The sequence below is a fragment of the Phlebotomus papatasi genome, chromosome 1 (genome assembly GCF_024763615.1).
Source record: "Phlebotomus papatasi isolate M1 chromosome 1, Ppap_2.1, whole genome shotgun sequence".
NCBI classification, from domain to species: Eukaryota; Metazoa; Arthropoda; class Insecta; order Diptera; family Psychodidae; genus Phlebotomus; species Phlebotomus papatasi.
In genome coordinates this window covers 91,792,229-91,813,588 of record NC_077222.1, presented here as the reverse complement: position 1 = coordinate 91,813,588, position 21,360 = coordinate 91,792,229, and the positions used below count along the sequence as shown (strand labels likewise).

The following is a 21,360-nucleotide window of genomic DNA, read 5'->3' as shown; positions in this document are numbered from 1 at the left end:
AACCTTTTTTCCCTTCAAGGCTCAGATTGACAATTTAATTAAACGTTTCTTGAGCATGGACAAACAAGAAAAAGGTAAATACCAAAAGATGGGCAGCAAGACATATACACCACAGATTACAGTGTCACTTTGCAAAAATATGTAATTCATCATCAAAATTCAGCAGCAAATAAATTTGGAGAAATCACAATTTCTTTCGAGGGCTCCGGAGGTCATTTCTTGATGGACACTTTTATGCTCTCAGCCTTCCATTTGCTATTCTGTGGAAGAGGAATTGAGAGGAAAAAAATCAGTAAAAATAGTATTACAAGTCTAGTAGAAAATATTCTATAGTTCAAGTTCATGAATTTACGAGCCAAATACAGAAATAGACGCCAGGATTAAAATATTAATAGAAGAATGTCTAGTTCAGATAGATTAGAAATTATTCTACTAAAATAATCTTGGACTTTCATTTTTTTGGTAAAAATGCTTAAAACGAAAACGAGAGCCTGATTTGAAGAATAGAAATTTCAAATAAATCGCAAAATAGAAAAATTATATCAAAGGGGTAAGTCATAAGTGAAAAATATGGACATGTGACTTGTTTCTTGAAACATATGGGAAACGTTTCATCAATTCTCATAACGTTTCCGTTTCTAGAAATTTTTAGTGTTTCTAGGCTGCATTTCAGCGCCATTCTAAAAACTTTTTGCGCTTTTTAGGAATGATTTCATATTTCTTGGAAGCATTTCTGTCATTTAAATGCCATTCTAAAGGCACACGGCATGTCTAAGGATAATTTCTGTGTTTTTTAAACGCATTTCAATTTTTTTACCATTCTACAAACTTCTGTATTATGAGAAATATTTCTGTGTGATTCCTGGAAACATTACCTCGATTAAGAAACGTTTCCCCATGTTCTTACATTTTTTCACACATGGATATGTTTTCTTGGATACATTTCTGCGCTTCTAGAAACGTTTTCGTGTTTCTTTCTGCTTGTCTTCGATGCATTTTAGCCTAGCCTCTTTCAAGTTGCCTGAAATTTGAAGCCACTTTCTCATACTTCAATTTAAATTTATATGGGATTTTTTTACGTATTATAAGATACTTTACCATATGGAGGGATAAATATACTAAATTTTTGTTTAAATACATTTTTTTCCTCTGAGCACTGTGAGCTGAGTCCGAGATCAATTTAGGAAATTGGCTTCAAGTAGCTCCATTTAAAAAGGCCAATTTGCCAGGCGCTTGATTTTAGCCATTCTAGAAACACTTCGGTATCTACGAACGTTTCAGTGTTTCTAGAAGTCTTTCGGCGTTTCTTTGAACGCATTTTGACTACTCCTAGAAACGTTTTTGCATTTCTAGAAATTTCTATGGTCTTTGAATGCATTTCCGTGATTCTAAGAAGATTTCCATGTCTATAAAAATGTTTGAATGTTTATTGACGTCAAAATGTTTGAATGTTGCACTCCGTTAAATCTAGAAACTTTTATGAATTTCTAAAATGGATTCAAGGTTCTTAAATGTGTTTTATCGATCTGCGGAATGTTTTTGCATTCTTAGAAACGTTCCAGTGTTTGTTTGACACATTTGTGTAATTCTAGAAACGTTTCTGTGTTTCTAAAAAGAATTTCACTGTTTTTTTTTTTAATTTACTTGCTTCTTGAATGGATTTTCACGATTTTAATAATACTTCCGAGTTTCTAGAAATATTTAAGTGTTTATTGGATGAATATTGGAAATTCTACGAATTTATAAAGAAATTCAAAATTTTTAAAATCATTTCCGTGTCTTTTTTTTATGTATCTCCGCTATTCTAGGAACATTTCGGTGTTTCTAGAAATGTTTTAGTGTGTCTTGGATGGAATTTTACCACTCTGTAAAATATTCTTGCATTTCTATGATCATTTCTGTGTTCTAAGGATGTATTTCTACAATCCTAGAAATGTTTCTTTCATTTAAAAGTGTTGCCATGTTTCTTAGGTGCATTTCGGTGCTATTCCAGGTACGTTTCTGTAGTTATAAAAGAACTTTATCGGTGATCTAGTAACGTTTCCGTGTTTCTAAAAATGTTTCTGTGCTTCTCAAATAAATTTTCGCGATTTTCTGGACTCGTTAATCGTTTCTATTAACATTTCTGTATTCCTTTGATGCATTTCTGCAATACTAGAAATGTGTCTACCATTTAGAAATATTTCCTTACCTCTTGGAAGCATTTCTGTAATATTCTAGATACGTTTATTCAGTAATAAGACAATTTTCGTGTATCTTATGGATAAATTTTCGAGATTCTGGGAACATTATTGTATTTTCAAAAATGTTTCTGTGTTTCTATGCTTTTTGACTAAGTTTCCGTGATTCTGTGGACTTATGAATCGTTTGTGTGCACTTTTTTGTGTTCCTTGGATACATTTCCGCGATGTTAGAAATGTTTCTACCGTTTCTAGCATTTAGAAACGTTTCCTTGCCACTTGGAAGCATTTCAGTGCTATTCTGGGTACGTTTCTGCAGCTTCAAAAACATTTTCATGTACCTTGGATGTATTTCCGGAATTCTAGAAACGTTTCTGTGTTACTAGAAACGTTTCTGTGTTACTATAAGCGTTTCTATGCTTTCTGAATAAGTTTTCGCGATTCTATAGACATGATACTCGTTCTAGGAATTTTTCCGTGATTTTAGAAACATTTCATTGTTTCTTTTCCCCGTTTTTGCATTTCTAGAAATATTTTTTTTGTTTCTTCGATGTACTTTCGCGATTTCAGAATCGTTTCTCTGCTAAATGGCCTGTATTTCTAAAATGAATTGCCCCTTGAAATTGCACTTTCCGTTGAGTTTAAAAATTTAAAATTGATTTTTTAAGTTTAAATTTTGAAAATAATTTTTGCCTTGGTAAAAAAAATTATAGGGTCCACTAGTCCACTATCTTAACCGTTTTAACCAAAATCTAGAGAAAATGTATGAGGGGGTTCCTCGAAAGGTTTTGAAGATATCTAGAGATCAAAGAATTATAAAATGACTCTTCAAGGGAATTTTTTCTCACCAGACTTTCCAGGCAGTTTTCAGCGTAGAATCTCTCAGGAGTCCCTTCCACAAGACCATTCCTCAAGTTCACAAGTTCAGCCTTGTCTTTCATCGCCACCAGACAGTCAATAACGCTCCTGACAGCACCGACTTTCCTGGCCAGGGACAGCCTCTTCTGGGTATCATCTATTTTGCCGAGGAATGTGTTCAAGACCGGAAATGGAGCTTCAAGCTCATGCAGCCTGAGAATTACCTTGTCCAGGGGAATGTTGATGGCGAAACTTGCCTTAATGAAGGTCTTCTTCTCGAACAGTCCATCGAGATCCTTCCAAGCTTTGCTCCTTGCTCTCTCATTCAGTGCAATCCACTCAAATTGCGAGGCACTTATCTGATAGGCTTTTGCAAAGTTGTAGGGATTTCCTGGGCTTGGAGATTTATTGTCTGACCATTTGTGCCTCTGACAGACACGATAGAGAGACTCTAAGACGGGTTTATCCAGGAGGGACTTATCCTCCGCAGATTGCCATTCCAGCAAATTTAGCTGGTCAGCGAGGAATCTCGCGTGGAACTGAGAGGCTCCGGGCTGAAGGAAATAATCACTGTGGACTTTTGCTAGCTTCCTCCTCTTCAAATCGACATTTGACGTGGTCACAGCGAGGCGGTATTGAAACATCGCTGCCTCCTGTTGCTTCCCGAGAATTGTCCACAAGTCCACGCATTCCGAGACTTGCAGACGTGTACTGAGGTAGTTGATGTAGTGATTGACAGCCTCAGGGCGATTCTGTAGCAGCTGATAGAGGATTTTCTTCTTCAGACTTCGACTCAGGAAGAGAACAATCCGGAGAATTGCATCTCCATTTCCTGAAGCTATTGCCTCGTCTAAGAGTTCAGTTTTCTGAGCTAAACTCCTGTACACTTCCAGACTCACAGGTCGACCAATTAAGAGGCGAGATACTATCACAGATGCCGGAGGAGGATAGCGTTCTTCCTGGAATTTGTTCCGGAGGAAGCGCAATTCCTCGTCCTGTGTGAATTTTATAGGCAAAGTATCCTTCCTGGACTGTTCATCCAAGACTACAAGATTTATGCCTCTTAGAGAAGATGGAAAAGCCTACCAGGAAGGATGAACACTTACCCATTTGTAGGTCATGGTCAGAGATGAGGAGATTCAGAGGAAAGTCGCTCTGCGGGAAGTCTTCGTAGCTCACTTCTGAGATATTACTCACTTCATCATCATCGAAATTATATGCTTTGCTATCTGACTTGTCCCAGTAATCATCATCCTCAGCCTGGGTATTCATTTCACAGATTTCACCACGAATTGCAAGAAAAAGAGACTCAGAAATGCAGAGGAATTTTCGTCAACACAAACACTCCCATAAACAGCTGTTGTGGAACCTGGAAGTCTTTCCCATGCTTTCCATTGGAATATGAAGGGGTATTTAAATGAAGCTGGAAAGTGCCGGGAATCCAATAGGAAAGTTGAAAGGTGTGTGTTGGATGTTTTTAGTTCATTTAGTGATAAATTATTTTACCGTGATTACCTGCAATTTTGTACACTTATATTTAAGTGGTAAGGTGTTCATAAAGTTCCATTCTGCAAATCTGTAAAAAAAATCCTCAAGAAAACTCTTAAAATCCAGGAAAAAATCAGTGTTTTGTGAAGATAACCTCAAAATTGTGTTGAGAAAGATTGTGAAATTTAACTTTTCAGGTAGATTAATAGGAAAATCATGAGCCAATTACCTAGATTGACGAGGGCAATGAGACTGTCCACCAATCTGGACATTAGTCGCAATAGTTTTGAAGATCCTCTCCAGAAATATTCAGTAGGAAGAGGATTTAGCGATGAAGAGTATGTTTCCTTGTTTTCTGTGATTTCTGAGGGAAAATCCTCCTAAGCTGGGTATCTTTTCCAGTGATATCAGCTACAAGGATGTCACAAAACGTCTTCAATCTACAGGAGACTCAAAATCCCTCACACATCTGCAGAATTTGTGGAGGAAAACAAAAGAACTTCTAGGTCCGGAAGAGCCTCCAGAAGTGGTTGATGATGCTACGGTGTTTATCCTGAAGCGTCTCCTAAACGAGATAAAGGTGTCCATGGAACAAGTGGCTGAGCTGAAGAGGATCTTTGGGGTACTGACCAGCCAAGGAGCCAATAGTTTGTTTGAGGTAAACAGCCTACTTAGATTTATTCACAAATTCCCTTCTAAAACCCCTGTCGCTCTTTTAGTTCGTAAAAGACTTCAGAAACTCCCTGAACAGTGAGAATAAATCCTTCTTAGAAGAGGCCTTCACAGCCAAGTCTTCCACAAAGCTCTGGGGCTCACACATTCAGTGCCAACTGCCCCAATTGGAGCAGATTGATGTGTCGAAACTCAAGGAATTGAGTCCAAATGTTGCAGCTCCCTGTACAGCCATTCAGGAGTTCTCCATGGCCTACGACAACTACGCCCCTTCGACGTCAAATGCCGTCAACGGAAGTGGTCAGAACGAGAAGAAATTCACAAGGAACTGGCTGGCAAATCATGTTCCTCTGGATCTAGTTGAATCTCTCGTGAATATGTTGAAGTCTCAAAAATCCAGTGATGAGCTGCAGAATGAACTTTTCGATATGCTGGGATTTGACAAATTCGAGGCCATTCAGGAGATCCTGCAGAATCGCAATGTGATCGTCAAGGTGATAGAGAGTGGGGATAAGAAGCAACAGCTGAAGGAGAAAGCTCTCATGCAGAAGATCAATCGACCTCAGGTAAGAAAATGAAAAATAATTTAAAACCCAAATAACTAGTCTCCGCTAGATGGAGCGGGGAGCGTCCAATGGATTACCCGATATACCCTATATCCCACTTCTGAATTGCAAAAAATTTTGCGCCCGTTCCGTCCCGTCTGCGTTCTCGTCTCGCCATGTCAATGCCTTCCCGCCTCGTCATGTCCTTGCCTTCCCACCCTGTTGCGTTTTTCCGTTCCCGTCCTGTCCTGTTCTTCCCTTCCTGCCTCATTCCATCCCGCCCTGACCTTCCCTTCCTACCAAGTCCCGTTCTTCCCTTCATGCCTCATCCCGACCTTCCCTTCCCGCCCGGCTTGTTCTTCCCTTCCCGTCCTTGCCTTCCCGCCCCGTCCTGTCCATGCCTTCCCACTCCTTCCTTTCTTTGCCTTCCCTCGTCCTGTCCATTCCTTCCCGCCCCGTCCTGTCTTTGCCTTCCCGCCCCGTCAAGTTCTTCACTTCCCGCCCCGTGCGGACCTTTCCTTCCCACCCCTCCGCGTTCTTCACTTCCCGCCCCATCCCGTTCCTCCCTTCCCGCCACATCCCGACCTTCACTTCCCGCCCCGTCCTGTTCTTCCCTTCCCGCCCCGTTCCGACCTTTCCTTCCCGTCGTGTCCCGTTCCTCCCTTCCCGCCACGGCCCGACCTTCCCTTCCCGTCTTTGCCTTCACGCCCCGTCCTGGCCATTCCTTCCCGCCCCGTCCCGTCCTTCCCTTCCCACTCCGTCCCGTCCTTCTTTTCACGCCCCGTCCCGTGCTTTCCTTTTTGCCCCGTCCTGTTCTTCCCTTCCCACCCTTCCCGTCCTTGCCTTTCCGCCTCGTCCTATCCTTTCCTTCCCGTCCCGTCCTGTCCTACCTTTCCCGCTCCGTCCTGTTCTTGCCTTCCTGCCTCGTACCGTTCTTCCCTTCCCACCACGTCCCAACCTTCCCTTCCCGCCCCGTCCTGTTCTTCTATTCCCGCCCTTCCCGTCTTTGCCTCCTCGCCTCGTCCTGTCCATGCCTTCCCGCATCCCGCCCCGTCCTGTCCTTGCCTTCCCGCACCGTCTCGTCCTTCCCTTCTTGCCTGAACCCATCCCGCACTGGCCTTCCCTTCCCACCCCGTCCCATCTTTCCCTTCATGCCTCACCCCATCGCGTCCCGCCTTTCCCTTCCCATCCCGTCCCATGCTTCCCTTACCGCCCCGTCCATCCCTTCCCTCTCGTCCCGTTTTTACTTTACTGCCCCGTCCCATTCTTCCCTTCCCTTACCGCCCCGTCTTTCTCTTCCTTTCCCTTACCGCCCCGTCCTTCTCTTCCTACCCCGTCCCGTCCTTCCTTTTGCGCCCTGTCCTGTCCGTTGCTTCCGTCCGCCATATAACCACTTCTAGACAGAGAACCGAAAAAGATACCAACAAGCGAATTTCGGCAAAGGTTAATTGTCGATGGACGGTTACAACTATGTGATATCAGACCCATCCCCGACGCCCTCCTTCGCCATTTTCGAACACCCCCTATTTTTTCTGGAAACTCAGGCCCTATAGCAAGAATCGGGCTCAACTTTTAGTATGTCCTAGGGTGAAAGGAACACCTATTGACACTGTAAAAGAGCTCGTGTCCAGGACTTATTGACACCCTATCCTGTACCATTTGGAATACGAAATTCGAACACTTATCCTTATCGAAAAGTGCAGATTAATTTCAAAAACGTTATTTAACAAAAGTGTCAATAGGGGTTCCCTATCGAAGAGGTGTTCCTTCGACCTTAAATAGGCCTTTCGCTTAAAAAACGTTTAAGCCCCTCGATCCCCACTGAACCGAGCGAGAAAGGGTCAAAAATCTAATTTTAAAATGGCTGCTTCGGTTTTAATTATCAAAATTTGATCAATGACGGCATTTTAGAAAATAATACTACAACACTTCTGAAAGTCGAAGTTCATCTGATTTAATCGAATGTCCGATTAAGCGAAAAAGTAGATTTTCGCAAATTCGATGTTTGAGTATTTCGAAAACTGGACGATGTTTTTCGATGAAATTTTAATATGCTGTAGCCGTTGTAGCCAAGGTCGAGACCTTTCCAAAGATGGGCCGCACTTCTCCCTAGATTGGTCCCTGATCTGAGTTACAAACGGAAGTAACTTGACCGGATCATATCTTCAGTGTTTATGAAGAGATTTCAATTGGAATCGAGGTCCCTGTACGCGGGAAATTCATATTTCCTGCCTCTCGCTCGTAGGGGACTGGCTGACAGGAGACACTGTCAGTTAGTCAGAATCATTGCCTAGCAGTGTTCGCTCGTTGCCGGGCAATTAGCCGCGATATTGGTCTCCATAATGAATCTTTCAATTTAACAACCAGTACAAGGAACTAATGCCTTGACCGCCGGGGATTCTATCGGGATCCTCAACGTTAGTGCTGATACGTGTAGTGTCCTACCGCGAACCAACAAGACCTAAATTAACATTCACTGCTCTGTTCTTAAGGGATATCAGTGACGTTCCGTGAAATATCTATTATGTCAGTTCAAACACCAAGTTTTAGTGCAAACAGGTTGAAATTTTCTCTTCGTTTCCTGAAATTCGTCCAAAGCGTTCAAAGCACCTTCGTTCAAAGTAAGTCGTGTCGATTCCACTACAAATCGTTGATATTCAAGTTTACGAAAACGCAAAGTAATTACCCCTTACCGTTTTGTCCGCAGATACCTTTCTACGACGCACAGCCTGCAAGGTGTATTTCGATCTAGGTACGCGATCTAGGAGATTCTGTTTATACCTCCGCGTCCCTCGGCTACTAAATTCTTTTGATGACTTTCATATAAGGGATTTCCCACCTAACAACAAGTTCTTGTTCTAGGTTGGCATCCAAGTTACAATCCAGTCAGAGCACGAAAAGCAGCTGATGAAACAACTGCGCAAGGACGAGCAGAAACTAAAGAAGCTTGCAGCGAAGGCTGACAACGACGATTTGAACATTCCAGAAGATATAGATCCAATGAAATTTAGGCTTATTAGCCAACAAGCTCTCAATCAAGCTGCCAAATTCAATCCACTCCTCCATGATCGCCCTAAAGCCAAAATATCGTCCCATAAACCCTCAATCCCTCGGTATCCGAATGTCTACGACTCTCAACTCGAGGCGAAAAGCCATGTAGGCTTTGTGTCTGGAGGAAAACTCATGCTACCGGACAACGTAGAGAGGAAGGACTCGAAGATCTGCGAAGAAGTTAGAATTCCAGCCTGTGATCCACCGCCCCTTTCCGTTGGGAATACCAAAGTTAAGGTTAGCGATCTAGATGAGATTGGGCAGATTGCTTTTCGAGGAACGAAAGAACTCAACCGAATCCAGAGTGTGGTCTATCCAACTGCTTACCACAGCAATGAAAACTTGCTAGTTTGTGCTCCTACAGGCGCGGGGAAGACAAATGTGGCGATGCTGGCGATCGTGCATGCGATCAGGAACCATGTGACTGAAGGAATTATCGATAGGAGTCAGTTTAAGATTGTCTACGTAGCTCCGATGAAAGCTCTGGCAGCTGAGATGACGGAGAATTTCGGGAAGAAGCTCAAGCCGTTGGGGATCTCTGTTCGGGAATTGACTGGAGATATGCAACTAACGAAGGCGGAGATGGCAGATACTCAGATGATTGTGACGACTCCTGAGAAATGGGACGTCGTTACGAGGAAGGGAGCTGGAGATGTGGCGATGATTAGTTTGGTTAAGTTGCTAATTATCGACGAAGTTCACTTGTTGCATGGAGAAAGAGGTCCGGTTGTTGAGGCTTTGGTAGCCAGGACTCTTCGTTTAGTTGAATCTTCGCAATCAATGATCCGAATTGTGGGATTGTCAGCAACACTTCCCAACTACATCGATGTAGCGAGATTCCTGAGGGTTAACCCAATGATTGGGTTGTTCTTCTTTGATTCGAGGTTCAGACCTATTCCACTCGGTCAGGTGTTTATTGGGGTGAAGGCTCAGAAGCCGCTGCAACAGCTGTCGGACATGGATCAGATCTGCTATGATAAGTGCGTGGAGATGCTAAAGAAGGGTCATCAGGTTATGGTTTTTGTCCATGCTAGAAATGCCACGGTTAGGACAGCGGTCATCCTTCGTGAAATGGCACAACAGAAGCAGCAACTGGGTATTTTTGCCCCGGAAGACACTACGGAGTACGGTCTGGCCAAGAAAGCCATCTCCAAGAGTAGGAACAAGCAACTGGTTGAACTCTTCCACACCGGCTTGGCGATGCACCATGCTGGGATGCTGCGGACCGATCGGTCGCTTGTTGAGAAGTATTTCGCTGAAGGACACATTCGGGTACTGGTTTGCACGGCAACCCTTGCATGGGGAGTCAATCTTCCGGCGCATGCTGTCATCATCAAGGGAACGGAAATCTACGATTCAAAGCACGGTACCTTCATAGATCTAGGTATTCTAGATGTGCTGCAAATCTTCGGTAGAGCTGGAAGACCTCAGTTTGATAAGAGTGGTGTCGGCATGATTATAACCACTCATGATAAACTTACGCACTATCTCTCCCTGTTGACCAATCAATTTCCCATCGAATCGAACTTTATCCAATGCCTGGCGGACAATCTCAATGCAGAGATCACTTTGGGGACGATTTCGAATGTTGATGAGGCCATAGAATGGCTCAGTTATACGTACCTGTTTGTAAGGATGAGGATCAATCCGCAAGTGTACGGAATGAACTATTCTGACGTCCAAGCGGACTTTACGTTGGAGAGGAAGCGAAGAGAACTGATCCATGTAGCTGCTATGGCTCTGGATAAAGCCAGGATGATTCGGTACAATACCCGAACGAATGATCTGAACATTACAGATCTTGGACGAACAGCCAGTCACTTCTACGTAAAGTACGATACCGTTGAAGTCTTCAATGAGATGATGCGGCAACTGATGACAGAAGCTGAAATTCTGGAGATGATGTCACATGCTCAAGAATTCCAGCAACTTAAGGTTCGTGATGATGAGATGGACGAACTAGATTTTCTCACTAAAGAATACTGTGAAGTGGTAGTGAAAGGTGGAAGTGAGAACCTGCATGGGAAAGTCAATATTCTGATGCAGACTTTCCTATCCCGAGGTTTCGTCAAGTCCTTCTCACTCATCTCTGACATGAGTTACATCACTCAGAATGCTGTTAGGATCGCCAGAGCACTCTTCACAATCGTTCTGCGACAGAACAATCCTATCCTGGCTGGAAGACTCCTAATGATGAGTATAATGTTTGAACGTCAAATGTGGGACTTTGAAACGCCACTTCGACAGTTCTACATTATCCCACAGGATGTCATTGAGAAGATTGAGAATCGAGGACTGTCGATCTATGCCCTCAGAGAAATGGATAGCAAGGAGATCGGCGATATGTTGAGGAATCACAAATATGGCAGCATGGTGAAGAGATGTGCAGAAGAATTTCCAATTTTGGAAGTTGAAGCTTCCCTGCAACCAATCACACGAACAGTCTTGAGGATCAGGATCTTTCTTACGGGATCCTTCAAGTGGAATGATCGAGTCCATGGAAGATTTGCTGAATCTTTCTGGGTTTGGATTGAAGATCCTGAAAGTAACTTTATCTACCATTCGGAACTGTTTCAGTTGACGAGGAAGCAAGCGATAACGAAGGAACCACAGGAATTGGTGATGACGATACCGCTTAAGGATCCCCTACCACCACAGTACTACATCAGGGTGACCAGTGACACTTGGTTAGGAAGTCATACTACGCATCCGTTGTCGTTCCAGCATCTAATCTTGCCTGAGATTCATCCACCTCATACGGAACTACTACCTCTGCAACCACTGCCAGTTTCTGTTCTGAAGAATTCAAAGTACGAAGCCCTGTATCCATTCAGTCATTTTAATCCCATTCAGACACAAATCTTCCACTGTCTCTATCATACGGACAACAATGTATTATTAGGAGCTCCGACAGGATCGGGCAAGACGATTGCAGCTGAAATAGCCATCTTTAGGGTGTTTGAAAAGTATCCAGGTGGCAAAGTTGTCTACATTGCTCCGTTGAAAGCTCTGGTTCGCGAAAGGATAGAGGATTGGAAGGTGAGACTCGAAGGACGATTGGGGAAGAAAGTTGTTGAACTAACAGGAGATGTTACACCAGATATACGTGCTATCAAAGAAGCACAGATTATTGTAACGACCCCGGAGAAGTGGGACGGTATAAGTAGATCTTGGCAAACAAGGGACTACGTCAAAGACGTAGCATTGATTGTGATCGACGAAATTCATCTTCTGGGTGAGGATCGAGGACCAGTTCTTGAAGTTATAGTCTCACGAACAAACTTCATTTCAAACCACACTGAAAAGACGCTAAGGATTATAGGGCTGTCTACAGCTCTGGCAAATGCTAAGGACTTAGCTAATTGGTTGGGAATACAACAAATGGGATTGTATAACTTCAAACCATCTGTACGTCCTGTTCCACTAACAGTTCACATAAGTGGATATCCTGGAAAGCACTACTGCCCTAGAATGGCAACAATGAACCGACCTACATATCAAGCTATAAGGCAGTATTCACCATGTACGCCGGCCCTGGTGTTCGTCTCTTCGCGACGGCAAACCAGGTTGACGGCATTGGACTTGATTGCCTTTCTTGCCACTGAAGACAATCCCAAACAATTCTTGCACATTCCGGAAGATGAAATTGAACAAATCCTAGCGAACATACATGATGCCAATCTGAAGTTGACCCTAGCTTTTGGTATAGGTTTGCACCATGCGGGACTGCAAGAAAGGGATCGAAAGACTTGCGAAGAATTGTTTTTGAATCGAAAGATTCAGGTTCTAGTAGCTACTGCTACCCTTGCTTGGGGTGTCAATCTCCCAGCTCACTTGGTTGTTATCAAGGGAACTGAGTATTACGATGGAAAGCAGAAACGGTATGTGGATATGCCGATAACGGACGTACTGCAAATGATGGGCAGAGCGGGAAGACCGCAGTTTGGCAATGAAGGTATTGCTGTTGTCTTGGTGCATGATATCAAAAAGAATTTCTACAAGAAGTTTCTGTACGATCCGTTCCCGGTTGAATCTAGTCTGCATAGTGTTATACCAGATCACATCAATGCTGAAATTGTTGCAGGAACGGTACAGACTAAACAAGGTATTTTGGATTACCTTACTTGGACTTACTTCTTCAGGAGACTCATGCGTAATCCAACCTACTACAATTTGGAATCAATTGAACCGGAGGATGTCAATAAGTATCTTACGTATATGGTTGAAAATGTGTTGATGGTGCTGGATTTGGCTGGTTGTGTTGAATGGAATGAGGAAGATCGATACATCTATCCTACGTCCCTAGGGAGGATTTCTTCTTTCTACTATCTTTCGCACAAAACAATGAGGCATTTTGCTGATAGCCTAGGTCCTCAGTTGAAGTATGAGGAATTACTGAGGATCATGTGTGATTCGTATGAATTTGATCAGCAACCTGTGAGGCACAATGAAGATAAGTACAACGAAGAACTAGCTGCAATTTGTAGATTGCCCGTTGCAGCTTCGACTTGTGATTCGCCGTATACCAAAACGTTCCTGCTGATGCAGGCTCACTTCGGAAGGCTTCCATTGCCAAATGCAGACTATCATACGGACACGAAGTCGGTTTTGGATCAAGCAATTAGGATATTGCAAGCTATGGTGGATGTTTGTGCGGAAAGGGGATGGTTGGCGTCAACACTGAGGATTCAGCAGTTGATGCAATGTGTGATTCAGGCTAGATGGTTCGATGACTCCCCATTGACGTGTTTGCCGCATGTGGAGGAGCATCATCTGCCACTGTTTGATAGGATCAATACTGGTGGGCAGGAACCGATTTTGCCGGTTTTGAGAGAACGTTTTTATCGGCATTTTGAGGTTATGGCGGCATCCCTTAGAGATGGATTTCTCGAGAGGGAACTTGAGGATATTCACAAAGTTCTCAAGGAATTACCTATAGTTAGTGTAAAGTTGTCTGTCCAGGGACCGCATTTGGATGATCCCAGGGCTGATAGGGAAATTACACAGCCTGCAAATAGAGAAACTTGGCTGGAAGTTCATGCAGGGGAAGAGTACACCTTGACTGTGAACTTCCAGCGGAAGGGATTGAAGCAGGGGAGTAGTGTACATTGCCCGAAGTTTCCCAAGGGGAAGGATGAAGGTTGGTTCCTCACGCTGGGATGTCAGAATGATGGGGAATTGATTGCGCTCAAGAGGGCAGCCTTCAAGGGAACCCGATCAACGCAGTACCTAGTCTTTGAAGCTCCGTCCAAGCCGGGAAGAGTTATTTACACATTCTACCTGCTGTCAGATTGCCTCATGGGGATGGATCAACAGTATGATGTCCAGCTGGAGGTACTTCCTGGTCAGGGAGGCAGGAACTTCGAAGATGAAGTATACGCTGAAAATTATGTGAGATTTATGCAAGAGAAAGACCCAAAATTTAAACTCTGAACATTTATTGTTCTATTTTTCCTAACCTAAAAGACTACATCGGGCTGTCAGGGAGTCCGCGCGAAAAGTGGACTGGAACTTTAGGCAATAATTCTGACCAAGATTGCAGAGTGAAATAAAAGAATTTGTCCTATTTTGAGTGTGTTTTTATTGCCTCCTGACCACAATGGTCAGGAGGGGCTATTTGGGGTCTTGCAGGAGTTCTTCAATGATCTGGTTGAGGGATGAAGTGAATGCCTCGAAGGAGAACTTCTGCTGAACTCGCTTCCTTCCCATTTGTCCCATGGATTCGATGAGTTTTGGGTCCCGGAATAACTTCAGCATGGGCTTCCTGAAGTCTCCGGGAGTTGGCTGGCAGAGGAATCCTGTACTCTCATCCACAATGGTCTCCATTGGGCCTCCACTGTTTACAGCAATCACTGGTTTTGCCATGTACATCCCTTCCAAGGGTACGATTCCGAAATGCTCATTTTCTGGGGTGTACAGTAAGACGTGGGCAGTGTTCAGGAGCCAGAGTTTCGTGTTATCCTTCGGGGAACGCAGGAAAGTTACCTTGTCCAAAATTTTGTAGCGCTGCGCTAAAGATTGGAGCTCCTGGAAGTGTTCAACGTTCTCCGAGACTCTAGTGTCGTATCCTCCGGCGAGAATCAGGTGCATTTTGTCAAATTCCGTGGCTGACACCGTAGCTGCAATATCCCGGAAGGTATCAATGGCCAGGGAGAGATTCTTCTTCCTCTCGTAGCGATTTATAGAGAGGAATATGAAGGATTTGCTGGGAATCTTACATGACACTTCATCGTCCTGAGGAGGAGTGTCAAAGAACTTGGTATTTAGAGACGGGTAGAGGACATCCGGGTCCAGAGACAAGCTCCGGAAGGTACTCTTGAAAACCCTCCTGGTGAATTTGCTATTCACCAAAACCCTATCAGCTTGTCCTGTTGTCTTCTCCTCGAGAAAATTCAATGGTGCTCGATAGATACTCTTCAGGAAACCTCCAGGCTTTGTCTGAAGCTGATCAGGAAAGTGACAATAGAAGAGAATCTTAGGGCTATTCTTGGCAAGCCTCAGCACAGGAATTCCCAGTGAGATCTGATCACAGAATATAGCATCTATCTTCTCATTCTGTGACACCACAAGAACTGTGTAGAAAGCAGCATAGATCATCCGGAGGTAGGCGCAGAAGGCGCTAAACTTCCCAAAAATGCTCCTTGGGAGCCAATCTCCAACTGTCTTCACGGCTATTGTGCCATTCCGTGTCTCCTCGAAGCAATGAGATTCATCATGATGGTTGGTCAAGAAGCTTACCACGTGTCCTCGACTCTGGAGTGCCAAGGCAGCATCCACTACCAATCTTTCAGCTCCTCCTATCCCAAGATCCGGATGCAGGAACAACACACGAACCATTTTTCACTGAAATCTAGTAAATTTCCCCACTGATTTTGTTCGGGAAATTTACTTCACTAAACTAAAAGTATTTTTCAATGATCCTAGAGAGAAAACCACAAGAAAATCTGCCAACAAATCACGTAAAATTATCAGCTTATCAATACTTCAAAACAATATTTCCAGCTGCAAAATACCATTGGAAACTGGAAGTAAGTTCCCAGCTGACCATAAAGTACAACCAACAGCTCTTGGTACCAGAATGTTAACAGCACTGGTAACAGAGGGCAAATTATTGAAATCGTACTCGCACCCGTCAGCTCTTTAGAGGCCGAGAGAAATCCACTCGCACACCCCGCAGATTTAAATCCTTTTTTAATTACTTCTTTATAATATAAAGTTTTCTTAAAAGCACGGGGCTTTCTGGATTTCCCATTCACGAACAGGGGGAGTTTATGCCCCCCCTGATGCATTTGCACAAGCCAATACTGTTATTCTTTCCTTATTGACTTTGAATCCGGGCGCACTTTTTTGGGATTTTTCAATAAGAGCTGTTTTTGGTTTTTGGCAGAACATTAATCCTGTCTCATCCGCATTATATTATATATCTGCTCATAGGTGAGTTCTTCATCTGATATAATTTGCATCAACTTTTCCTTTTGGCTTTTCCAGAACAGTATCGTTGATTTCCCAATATTGAACCTTGTTGCAATTGATTCTAGGGATTCTCCATTCTCTTCTAGAAGCTCAAGAGCACGTATTTTCTCACAAACCTTCGTTGTCGCGTGTTTCCTTTTCATTTTATACGCTAATAATTAAGAATTAACAAATAATGGTCTTTATTCACCCATAAAGTTTGAAGAAATCTTTTTATCTTCTTTTCACATAACCTCAAATTTTACACTTTGAACTCAACCGTCGTTCAAATTTGAGGAGTTCAAATTTGAGGAACTCGTTTGTACCCAGCGAGCACAGTTAGCAGAATAAAATAGGATTTTCAGCATTTTTTGCTGAATCGGTCTGCTGGCCAATCAGCAGCTCTCGAACAAAAAGTGCTAAGCAAATACATCAAAATGGCACTGTTTAGCGCTCGCAGTGGATGATGGCAGAACTATACACTGCCGGTAGATGGCGCCAGGAAGCATTTAGCAGCAAATTTTCTCTTTTCATTTTTTTTCTTTTTCTCTCAAAATCTCAAAATGGACTTGGAATTTCCTCTGAAATTATTTATCAACTTGGGGGATATTATAATCACGATTTTTATTACTTATATTATTATAGGAATTGTGCTGTGGTATGCTGTCTATAGAGAATGGTCTAATAGGTGTATTAAACATACTCCCGACCAAAAATGTTGCATTTTTTAGTGAATTGCGTCATTATTTTCCCGAGAAAAAAAATTATTTTTTTCTGAGGAAATATTCAGTCGGGGGTTATAAAATTATTCATTATTTATGAAAAATATGTTTTTTCTTTTGCAAAAAGCATATTTTCCTCAATTTTCGCAATTAAATATTGGCATCTTTCCTGGAACAGCCATCGATGTATTATGCTCACAGTCGGTCACAACTATTGTAATTGATCTTGAAACAGGATTTTTCTACTTTTTTAACTTTTTTATGGTAAATAAAGTTGCAGATGCATTTAAAAAAATCTTTTTAAAAGTTGTGATTCCCCCACTTAACTCTTTCGCCTCTTTTGGGACTCTGAGTACTCAAAGCAGCATATGAATACTCTGTGGAAAACAATGTTTTTTTTTTTAATTATTCAGAACTGATAAAAATCCGATTCTTGTGAATGATTACAAACTATAAGGATGTCTAAATGTAAAATATTTTTTGTAGGACCTTAATTAATTTCTGAGCAAAGATATTTTTGATTTAAAAAAAAAGTGAAATTGGCTTGCAGCATATGCTGCGGTCCGGAAAGAGTTAATGAGTTCAATGATGTCTTTAAAAATACTACAAAAAAAATTCTATGGATACTACAAAATAAAATATAATTGTTTTATCACAATTTAAGTTGAAAAATTTACATAAAAGCGTTTTTGTTTGCTGCGGCAAATGCGGAAAATATATTTTTTTTTATGTTTTAAAATGTTTTATATTTTACAAGTGAAATAAATATATGATCCGTGCACGATGCATATGCATAATGTATATGCTGCATTTTTCTATTTATAAATTTTCGATTATAAATTTTCTAAAGCACATTTTTACGCAAAAAACTACTTTTATTATCGTGGTAAAATAACAAAACCAACAATTATCGTTTTTTTAATACTGTACGTATTCTTTTTTAAATGAAAAATTTACTCAATTTGATGATTCAGTTTTTAAATTAAAATGATATGCATTTATATTTTTTAGAAGAGAGTTTTTAAATACCTTTAAAGTCAGGAAAATATGCTAATTCGTTGGAAATCATTTCAAATAATTTTGAGTAGACTATGTATACCATTAAATAAAAATGATAGAGGCTCTAAATTCTATATGTTCTTGATCTTCTTGGTATTACCATGAGGTTCCGAAGTTTTTTCAATATTTCTCGTATTTAGAATTCATTAAATATCAAAATATCTTGAGAATTCCCACGAATTTCTTGGGTTATTAATTTTCTAAAATCACAGCGGACAAGAATTCTTAGCAATGCAATTTTAATTTGGGTGTATAGTATATTATTTTATAAATGAATTCACAATATTTTTTGATAAAATTAGACAAAAAAAATTAAATTTATTGTTCGGAAAAGGTTTAAGAATACATATTATTCAAAATATATTATAAATATGATTTTTTAAAATTTTTGTGAATTTTAAATTTTTTGCTTTATTTTTTAATGTCAAATGTGGTTATTGTAAGAATCATAAAATTGTAATAATGGAAAGGGTTAACCTTAGCTTCTACTCAAACTCAGCAAAGACAAAAACCAAGTGCATTAAAGTCTCTCACTCGATTGGGGAAAAAGAATAACTTTGACTAATTGCCACTGCGATCGCTAGTGTAACTTCGAGGTCAGCAGAGAGCTCAGCTGAAAAAATATATGTTTTCAGCTGATTTGAAAAAGCTTAGCATTTGGTGCTCGCTGGGTAGTTAACAAAGTTACAGCCAGCTGTTTGCCAACTGCTAACACCTGGTCAGCCGGGTTGGAAGGGTATTGTATTGGAATTTTATTGGAAAGTTGACAGTCAGCTGTTGGAGTAAAACGTAAACAAAGTGAGTTCTCAGGGCTTTTTCCTGGGGATTTTTTTTTCACGTGGATTTTAGCAATGAATTCCGAAGATGATAGTATAATTTGTAGTGATACGGCTAAACCTAGGAAAATAAAGCCACAGAATATTGTGAATCGACTAATTGAGCGGGAAACGTGGGGTTTTCGGAGGCCCGGGAGCAATATTTACAATGTCAAGAGATTCTATCAGAATATCTTCCCGAATTTAACTGTTGTGAATGTTGAGAAACCTGCATGCTTTCTCAGGAAGTTCACACCAGATGGGAAATACCTGATAGCCTTCTCCTTTGACCAGACATCGCTGGAAATCTACAAGTATCAGGGTGTAACTTCAGCACTGGCCCTAACTTACTCCTGGGAATCGGATATTATTCCGAATTCAGAGTCTGGAGTGCCCAATCTCGTGCGGCATATGATCTTCGATAAGCTGTTTAAGCTGAAGCATGTGGTAAATATGACATGTACTTACAAACAATTGAACAGGGAATGCAGTTTATTCACGAATGACGGGAGATATGTGATTGTGGGAGCTGCAACGTTCATCCCGGAGGATCGACCGTATTTCTACGAGATGTACAGGAACAATGAGTCCCTGACACCAACACAGAGGTGCCCACTTGAAGACTATACCCTGTACGTTGTGGATTTGCACAATGGTTGCCTCTCGGACTACAGGGACTTCAAAGTGGACAAGATCTTTCTGTCACACAATCAGGGACTCTATTTGTACAACAACACACTGGCTGTACTTTCGGTCCAGCACCAGCTGATCCATATATTTGAGGTGCATCGCGGGAAGTTGCACAGATTGCGAACAATTGGGAGGTTCTGCTGTGGAGAACCTCCTCCCACGCGGCAGCTTTACACCGAACGGGCAGAGCCTCCGCCCTTCCGGGAAGTCGCAATAAACACCCTCAAGCACCGTTTGCTGGTGTTTCTATTCCGCCGTGCCAAGCACCTCCACGATCACTTTGGAGACAAACTTGCTCTGCGGAAATTCTACCAACATTTCGATCACTATCGTCAGCTGCGAATGTGGAAGATGCAGCTCTTGGACGATGATCATCTCTTGATTAAATATTCAAGTGAAGAAGTTGTTACGCTTAAGCATGCAGAACCCAGCAGTCAACCCTGTTTCTTTGTCATTTACAACATTTGGGAGACGAGAGTCCTAGCTGTCTATGACAATCACTCTGAGGATCTCCTGTATCTCTTTGAGAACTTCTGCGATCACTTTCGCAATGCCAAGGCCAACTCAGGTTTCCAGTACACAGCATCTCCGTCCAATAATATGTACGCCAGGCTCATCCAGCAGCGATTTCAGCAGACAATTATGAATGCCAAGGGAGGCGGAAAGGTAGAAGCCACAAAGAGGATTCTAGCACAGCTGCCCATCAGTTCACAGAGCTTCAGCAGCTCGCCCTACCTCGATCTCTCGCTGTACAGCTACGACGATAAGCTGGTGTCTGTGATGGAGAGACCCAAAGCCTGCACAGAGTATCCCATTAGATTCTTCGCCAGAGATTCGGGATTGCTGAAGTTTAGGATCTTCCCGGGGCTTCAGGGGAAGTATTTGCAGCCGTCGTCGAGGCATCTCGTGGCCTTCACCTTTCATCCAACAGATCCATTCGCCATCAGTGTCCAGCGCATCAACACAGATTACATCGTCAATTTTCACATTCGTAGTGCCACTTAGAAGATCAGAGACAATAAAGAACTCGGGAAACCGGGATGATTTGCTGGGAATTCTTTGTTTTATTTTTCATATTTCGTCGGTTGCATCGACAATTGTCGTATCTGCATTTCTTTTGTGTCAGCCGTGTCAGTATTTCTCGCTAAGGCGACATCTGTATCGTCTGTATCATAGCTTATTTCATCAAAAAAGTATTCGATCAAGTGAATAAGCCCCGCCCAAAATTCTAAGACACGCCCCTTCGAAAGCTGTTTAAATTAATTTTTCTTAATCCTGCTTGACCGAAGGAACGTCAGTTCGACAGGGAACCCTATTAACACTTTTGTCAGAATGTTGAAAAAAATGTATCTAATAAAATATAAGTATAATATAACGTGTTTTCTGTAATATACCTTTTACTATAAACAGAGATGTTCAAATTTCGTATCCCAATTGGTACAGAATAGGGTGTCAATAGGTGCTGACACGAAATCTTAAACAAAGTGTCAATAGACGTTCCTTTCATCCTATTTATTTATAAATACAAGGAAAAATTGTGGTCAGTATTTTTTTAAGGTAAGGGAAGTATGTATCGGCCAGTTGAGAAAAATGCTCCATAATTTACTTAAAATAAAAGCTCTAATCTAAACCAATTTTTGGCATTTTTAAAATATGCCAATTGGAACTCTAGTATTCCATTTATCTATATCTTTACATTTCATTTTTTAATATATAGAGAAATTAGTAAAAAAAAATGGTAAAATTGCAACCATGCACCGTGCGTATTGCATCGGCCATATGAATTCAGACGAAGAAGATATCGGGCGAGAGTAGAGCAGGTATCAGC

General features: G+C 41.8%; 4 protein-coding genes across 5 annotated transcripts; 2 read left to right on the top strand and 2 right to left on the bottom strand.

Annotated features, from left to right (window-relative positions):
• Window positions 1–116: 116 nt before the first annotated feature.
• LOC129809741 (vacuolar protein sorting-associated protein 16B) lies at window positions 117–4,456 on the bottom strand. The gene is made up of 3 exons (XM_055859785.1): window positions 4,145–4,456; window positions 3,029–4,083; window positions 117–260 (listed from the first exon to the last, which is right to left on the bottom strand). The coding sequence occupies exons 1-3, from the start codon at window positions 4,308–4,310 to the stop codon at window positions 213–215; spliced, it is 1,269 nt and encodes a 422-aa protein (XP_055715760.1). The 5' UTR covers window positions 4,311–4,456; the 3' UTR covers window positions 117–212.
• Window positions 4,457–4,473: 17 nt separating this feature from the next.
• Window positions 4,474–14,360, top strand: LOC129809738 (activating signal cointegrator 1 complex subunit 3). Of its 2 annotated transcripts, none has more exons than XM_055859783.1 (5): window positions 4,474–4,582; window positions 4,724–4,864; window positions 4,929–5,184; window positions 5,246–5,764; window positions 8,606–14,360. In XM_055859783.1, the coding sequence occupies exons 2-5, from the start codon at window positions 4,743–4,745 to the stop codon at window positions 14,225–14,227; spliced, it is 6,519 nt and encodes a 2,172-aa protein (XP_055715758.1). In that variant the 5' UTR covers window positions 4,474–4,582; window positions 4,724–4,742; the 3' UTR covers window positions 14,228–14,360. The 2 variants fall into 2 exon arrangements, with proteins under 2 accessions (XP_055715758.1, XP_055715757.1); XM_055859782.1 differs by having other exon boundaries at window positions 4,486–4,582; window positions 4,728–4,864.
• LOC129809742 (alpha-1,3/1,6-mannosyltransferase ALG2) lies at window positions 14,216–15,813 on the bottom strand. The gene has a single exon (XM_055859787.1). It carries the CDS (start codon window positions 15,629–15,631, stop codon window positions 14,408–14,410), a length of 1,224 nt encoding a protein of 407 aa, XP_055715762.1. The 5' UTR covers window positions 15,632–15,813; the 3' UTR covers window positions 14,216–14,407.
• Window positions 15,814–18,794: 2,981 nt separating this feature from the next.
• LOC129809737 (DET1 homolog) lies at window positions 18,795–20,589 on the top strand. Its single transcript, XM_055859781.1, has one exon. The coding sequence runs from the start codon at window positions 18,879–18,881 to the stop codon at window positions 20,535–20,537; it is 1,659 nt and encodes a 552-aa protein (XP_055715756.1). The 5' UTR covers window positions 18,795–18,878; the 3' UTR covers window positions 20,538–20,589.
• The last annotated feature ends 771 nt before the right edge of the window (window positions 20,590–21,360 follow it).

Bases quoted from the DNA above. Each gene is read 5' to 3' on its own strand.
- LOC129809741 (XM_055859785.1), bottom strand. From the start codon at position 4,310: ATGAATACCCAGGCTGAGGATGATGATTACTGGGACAAGTCAGATAGC. The intron at 4,084-4,144 runs GTAAGTGTTCAT...TAAATCTTGTAG, and splicing joins TGACCATGACCTACAAATGG to TCTTGGATGAACAGTCCAGG. The intron at 261-3,028 runs GTGAGAAAAAAT...CCTCTTCCACAG, and splicing joins AAAACTGCCTGGAAAGTCTG to AATAGCAAATGGAAGGCTGA.
- LOC129809742 (XM_055859787.1), bottom strand. From the start codon at position 15,631: ATGGTTCGTGTGTTGTTCCTGCATCCGGATCTTGGGATAGGAGGAGCT.
- LOC129809737 (XM_055859781.1), top strand. From the start codon at position 18,879: ATGAATTCCGAAGATGATAGTATAATTTGTAGTGATACGGCTAAACCT.
- LOC129809738 (XM_055859783.1), top strand. From the start codon at position 4,743: ATGAGCCAATTACCTAGATTGACGAGGGCAATGAGACTGTCCACCAAT. The intron at 4,865-4,928 runs GTATGTTTCCTT...TATCTTTTCCAG, and splicing joins AGAGGATTTAGCGATGAAGA to TGATATCAGCTACAAGGATG. The intron at 5,765-8,605 runs GTAAGAAAATGA...TTCTTGTTCTAG, and splicing joins AGAAGATCAATCGACCTCAG to GTTGGCATCCAAGTTACAAT.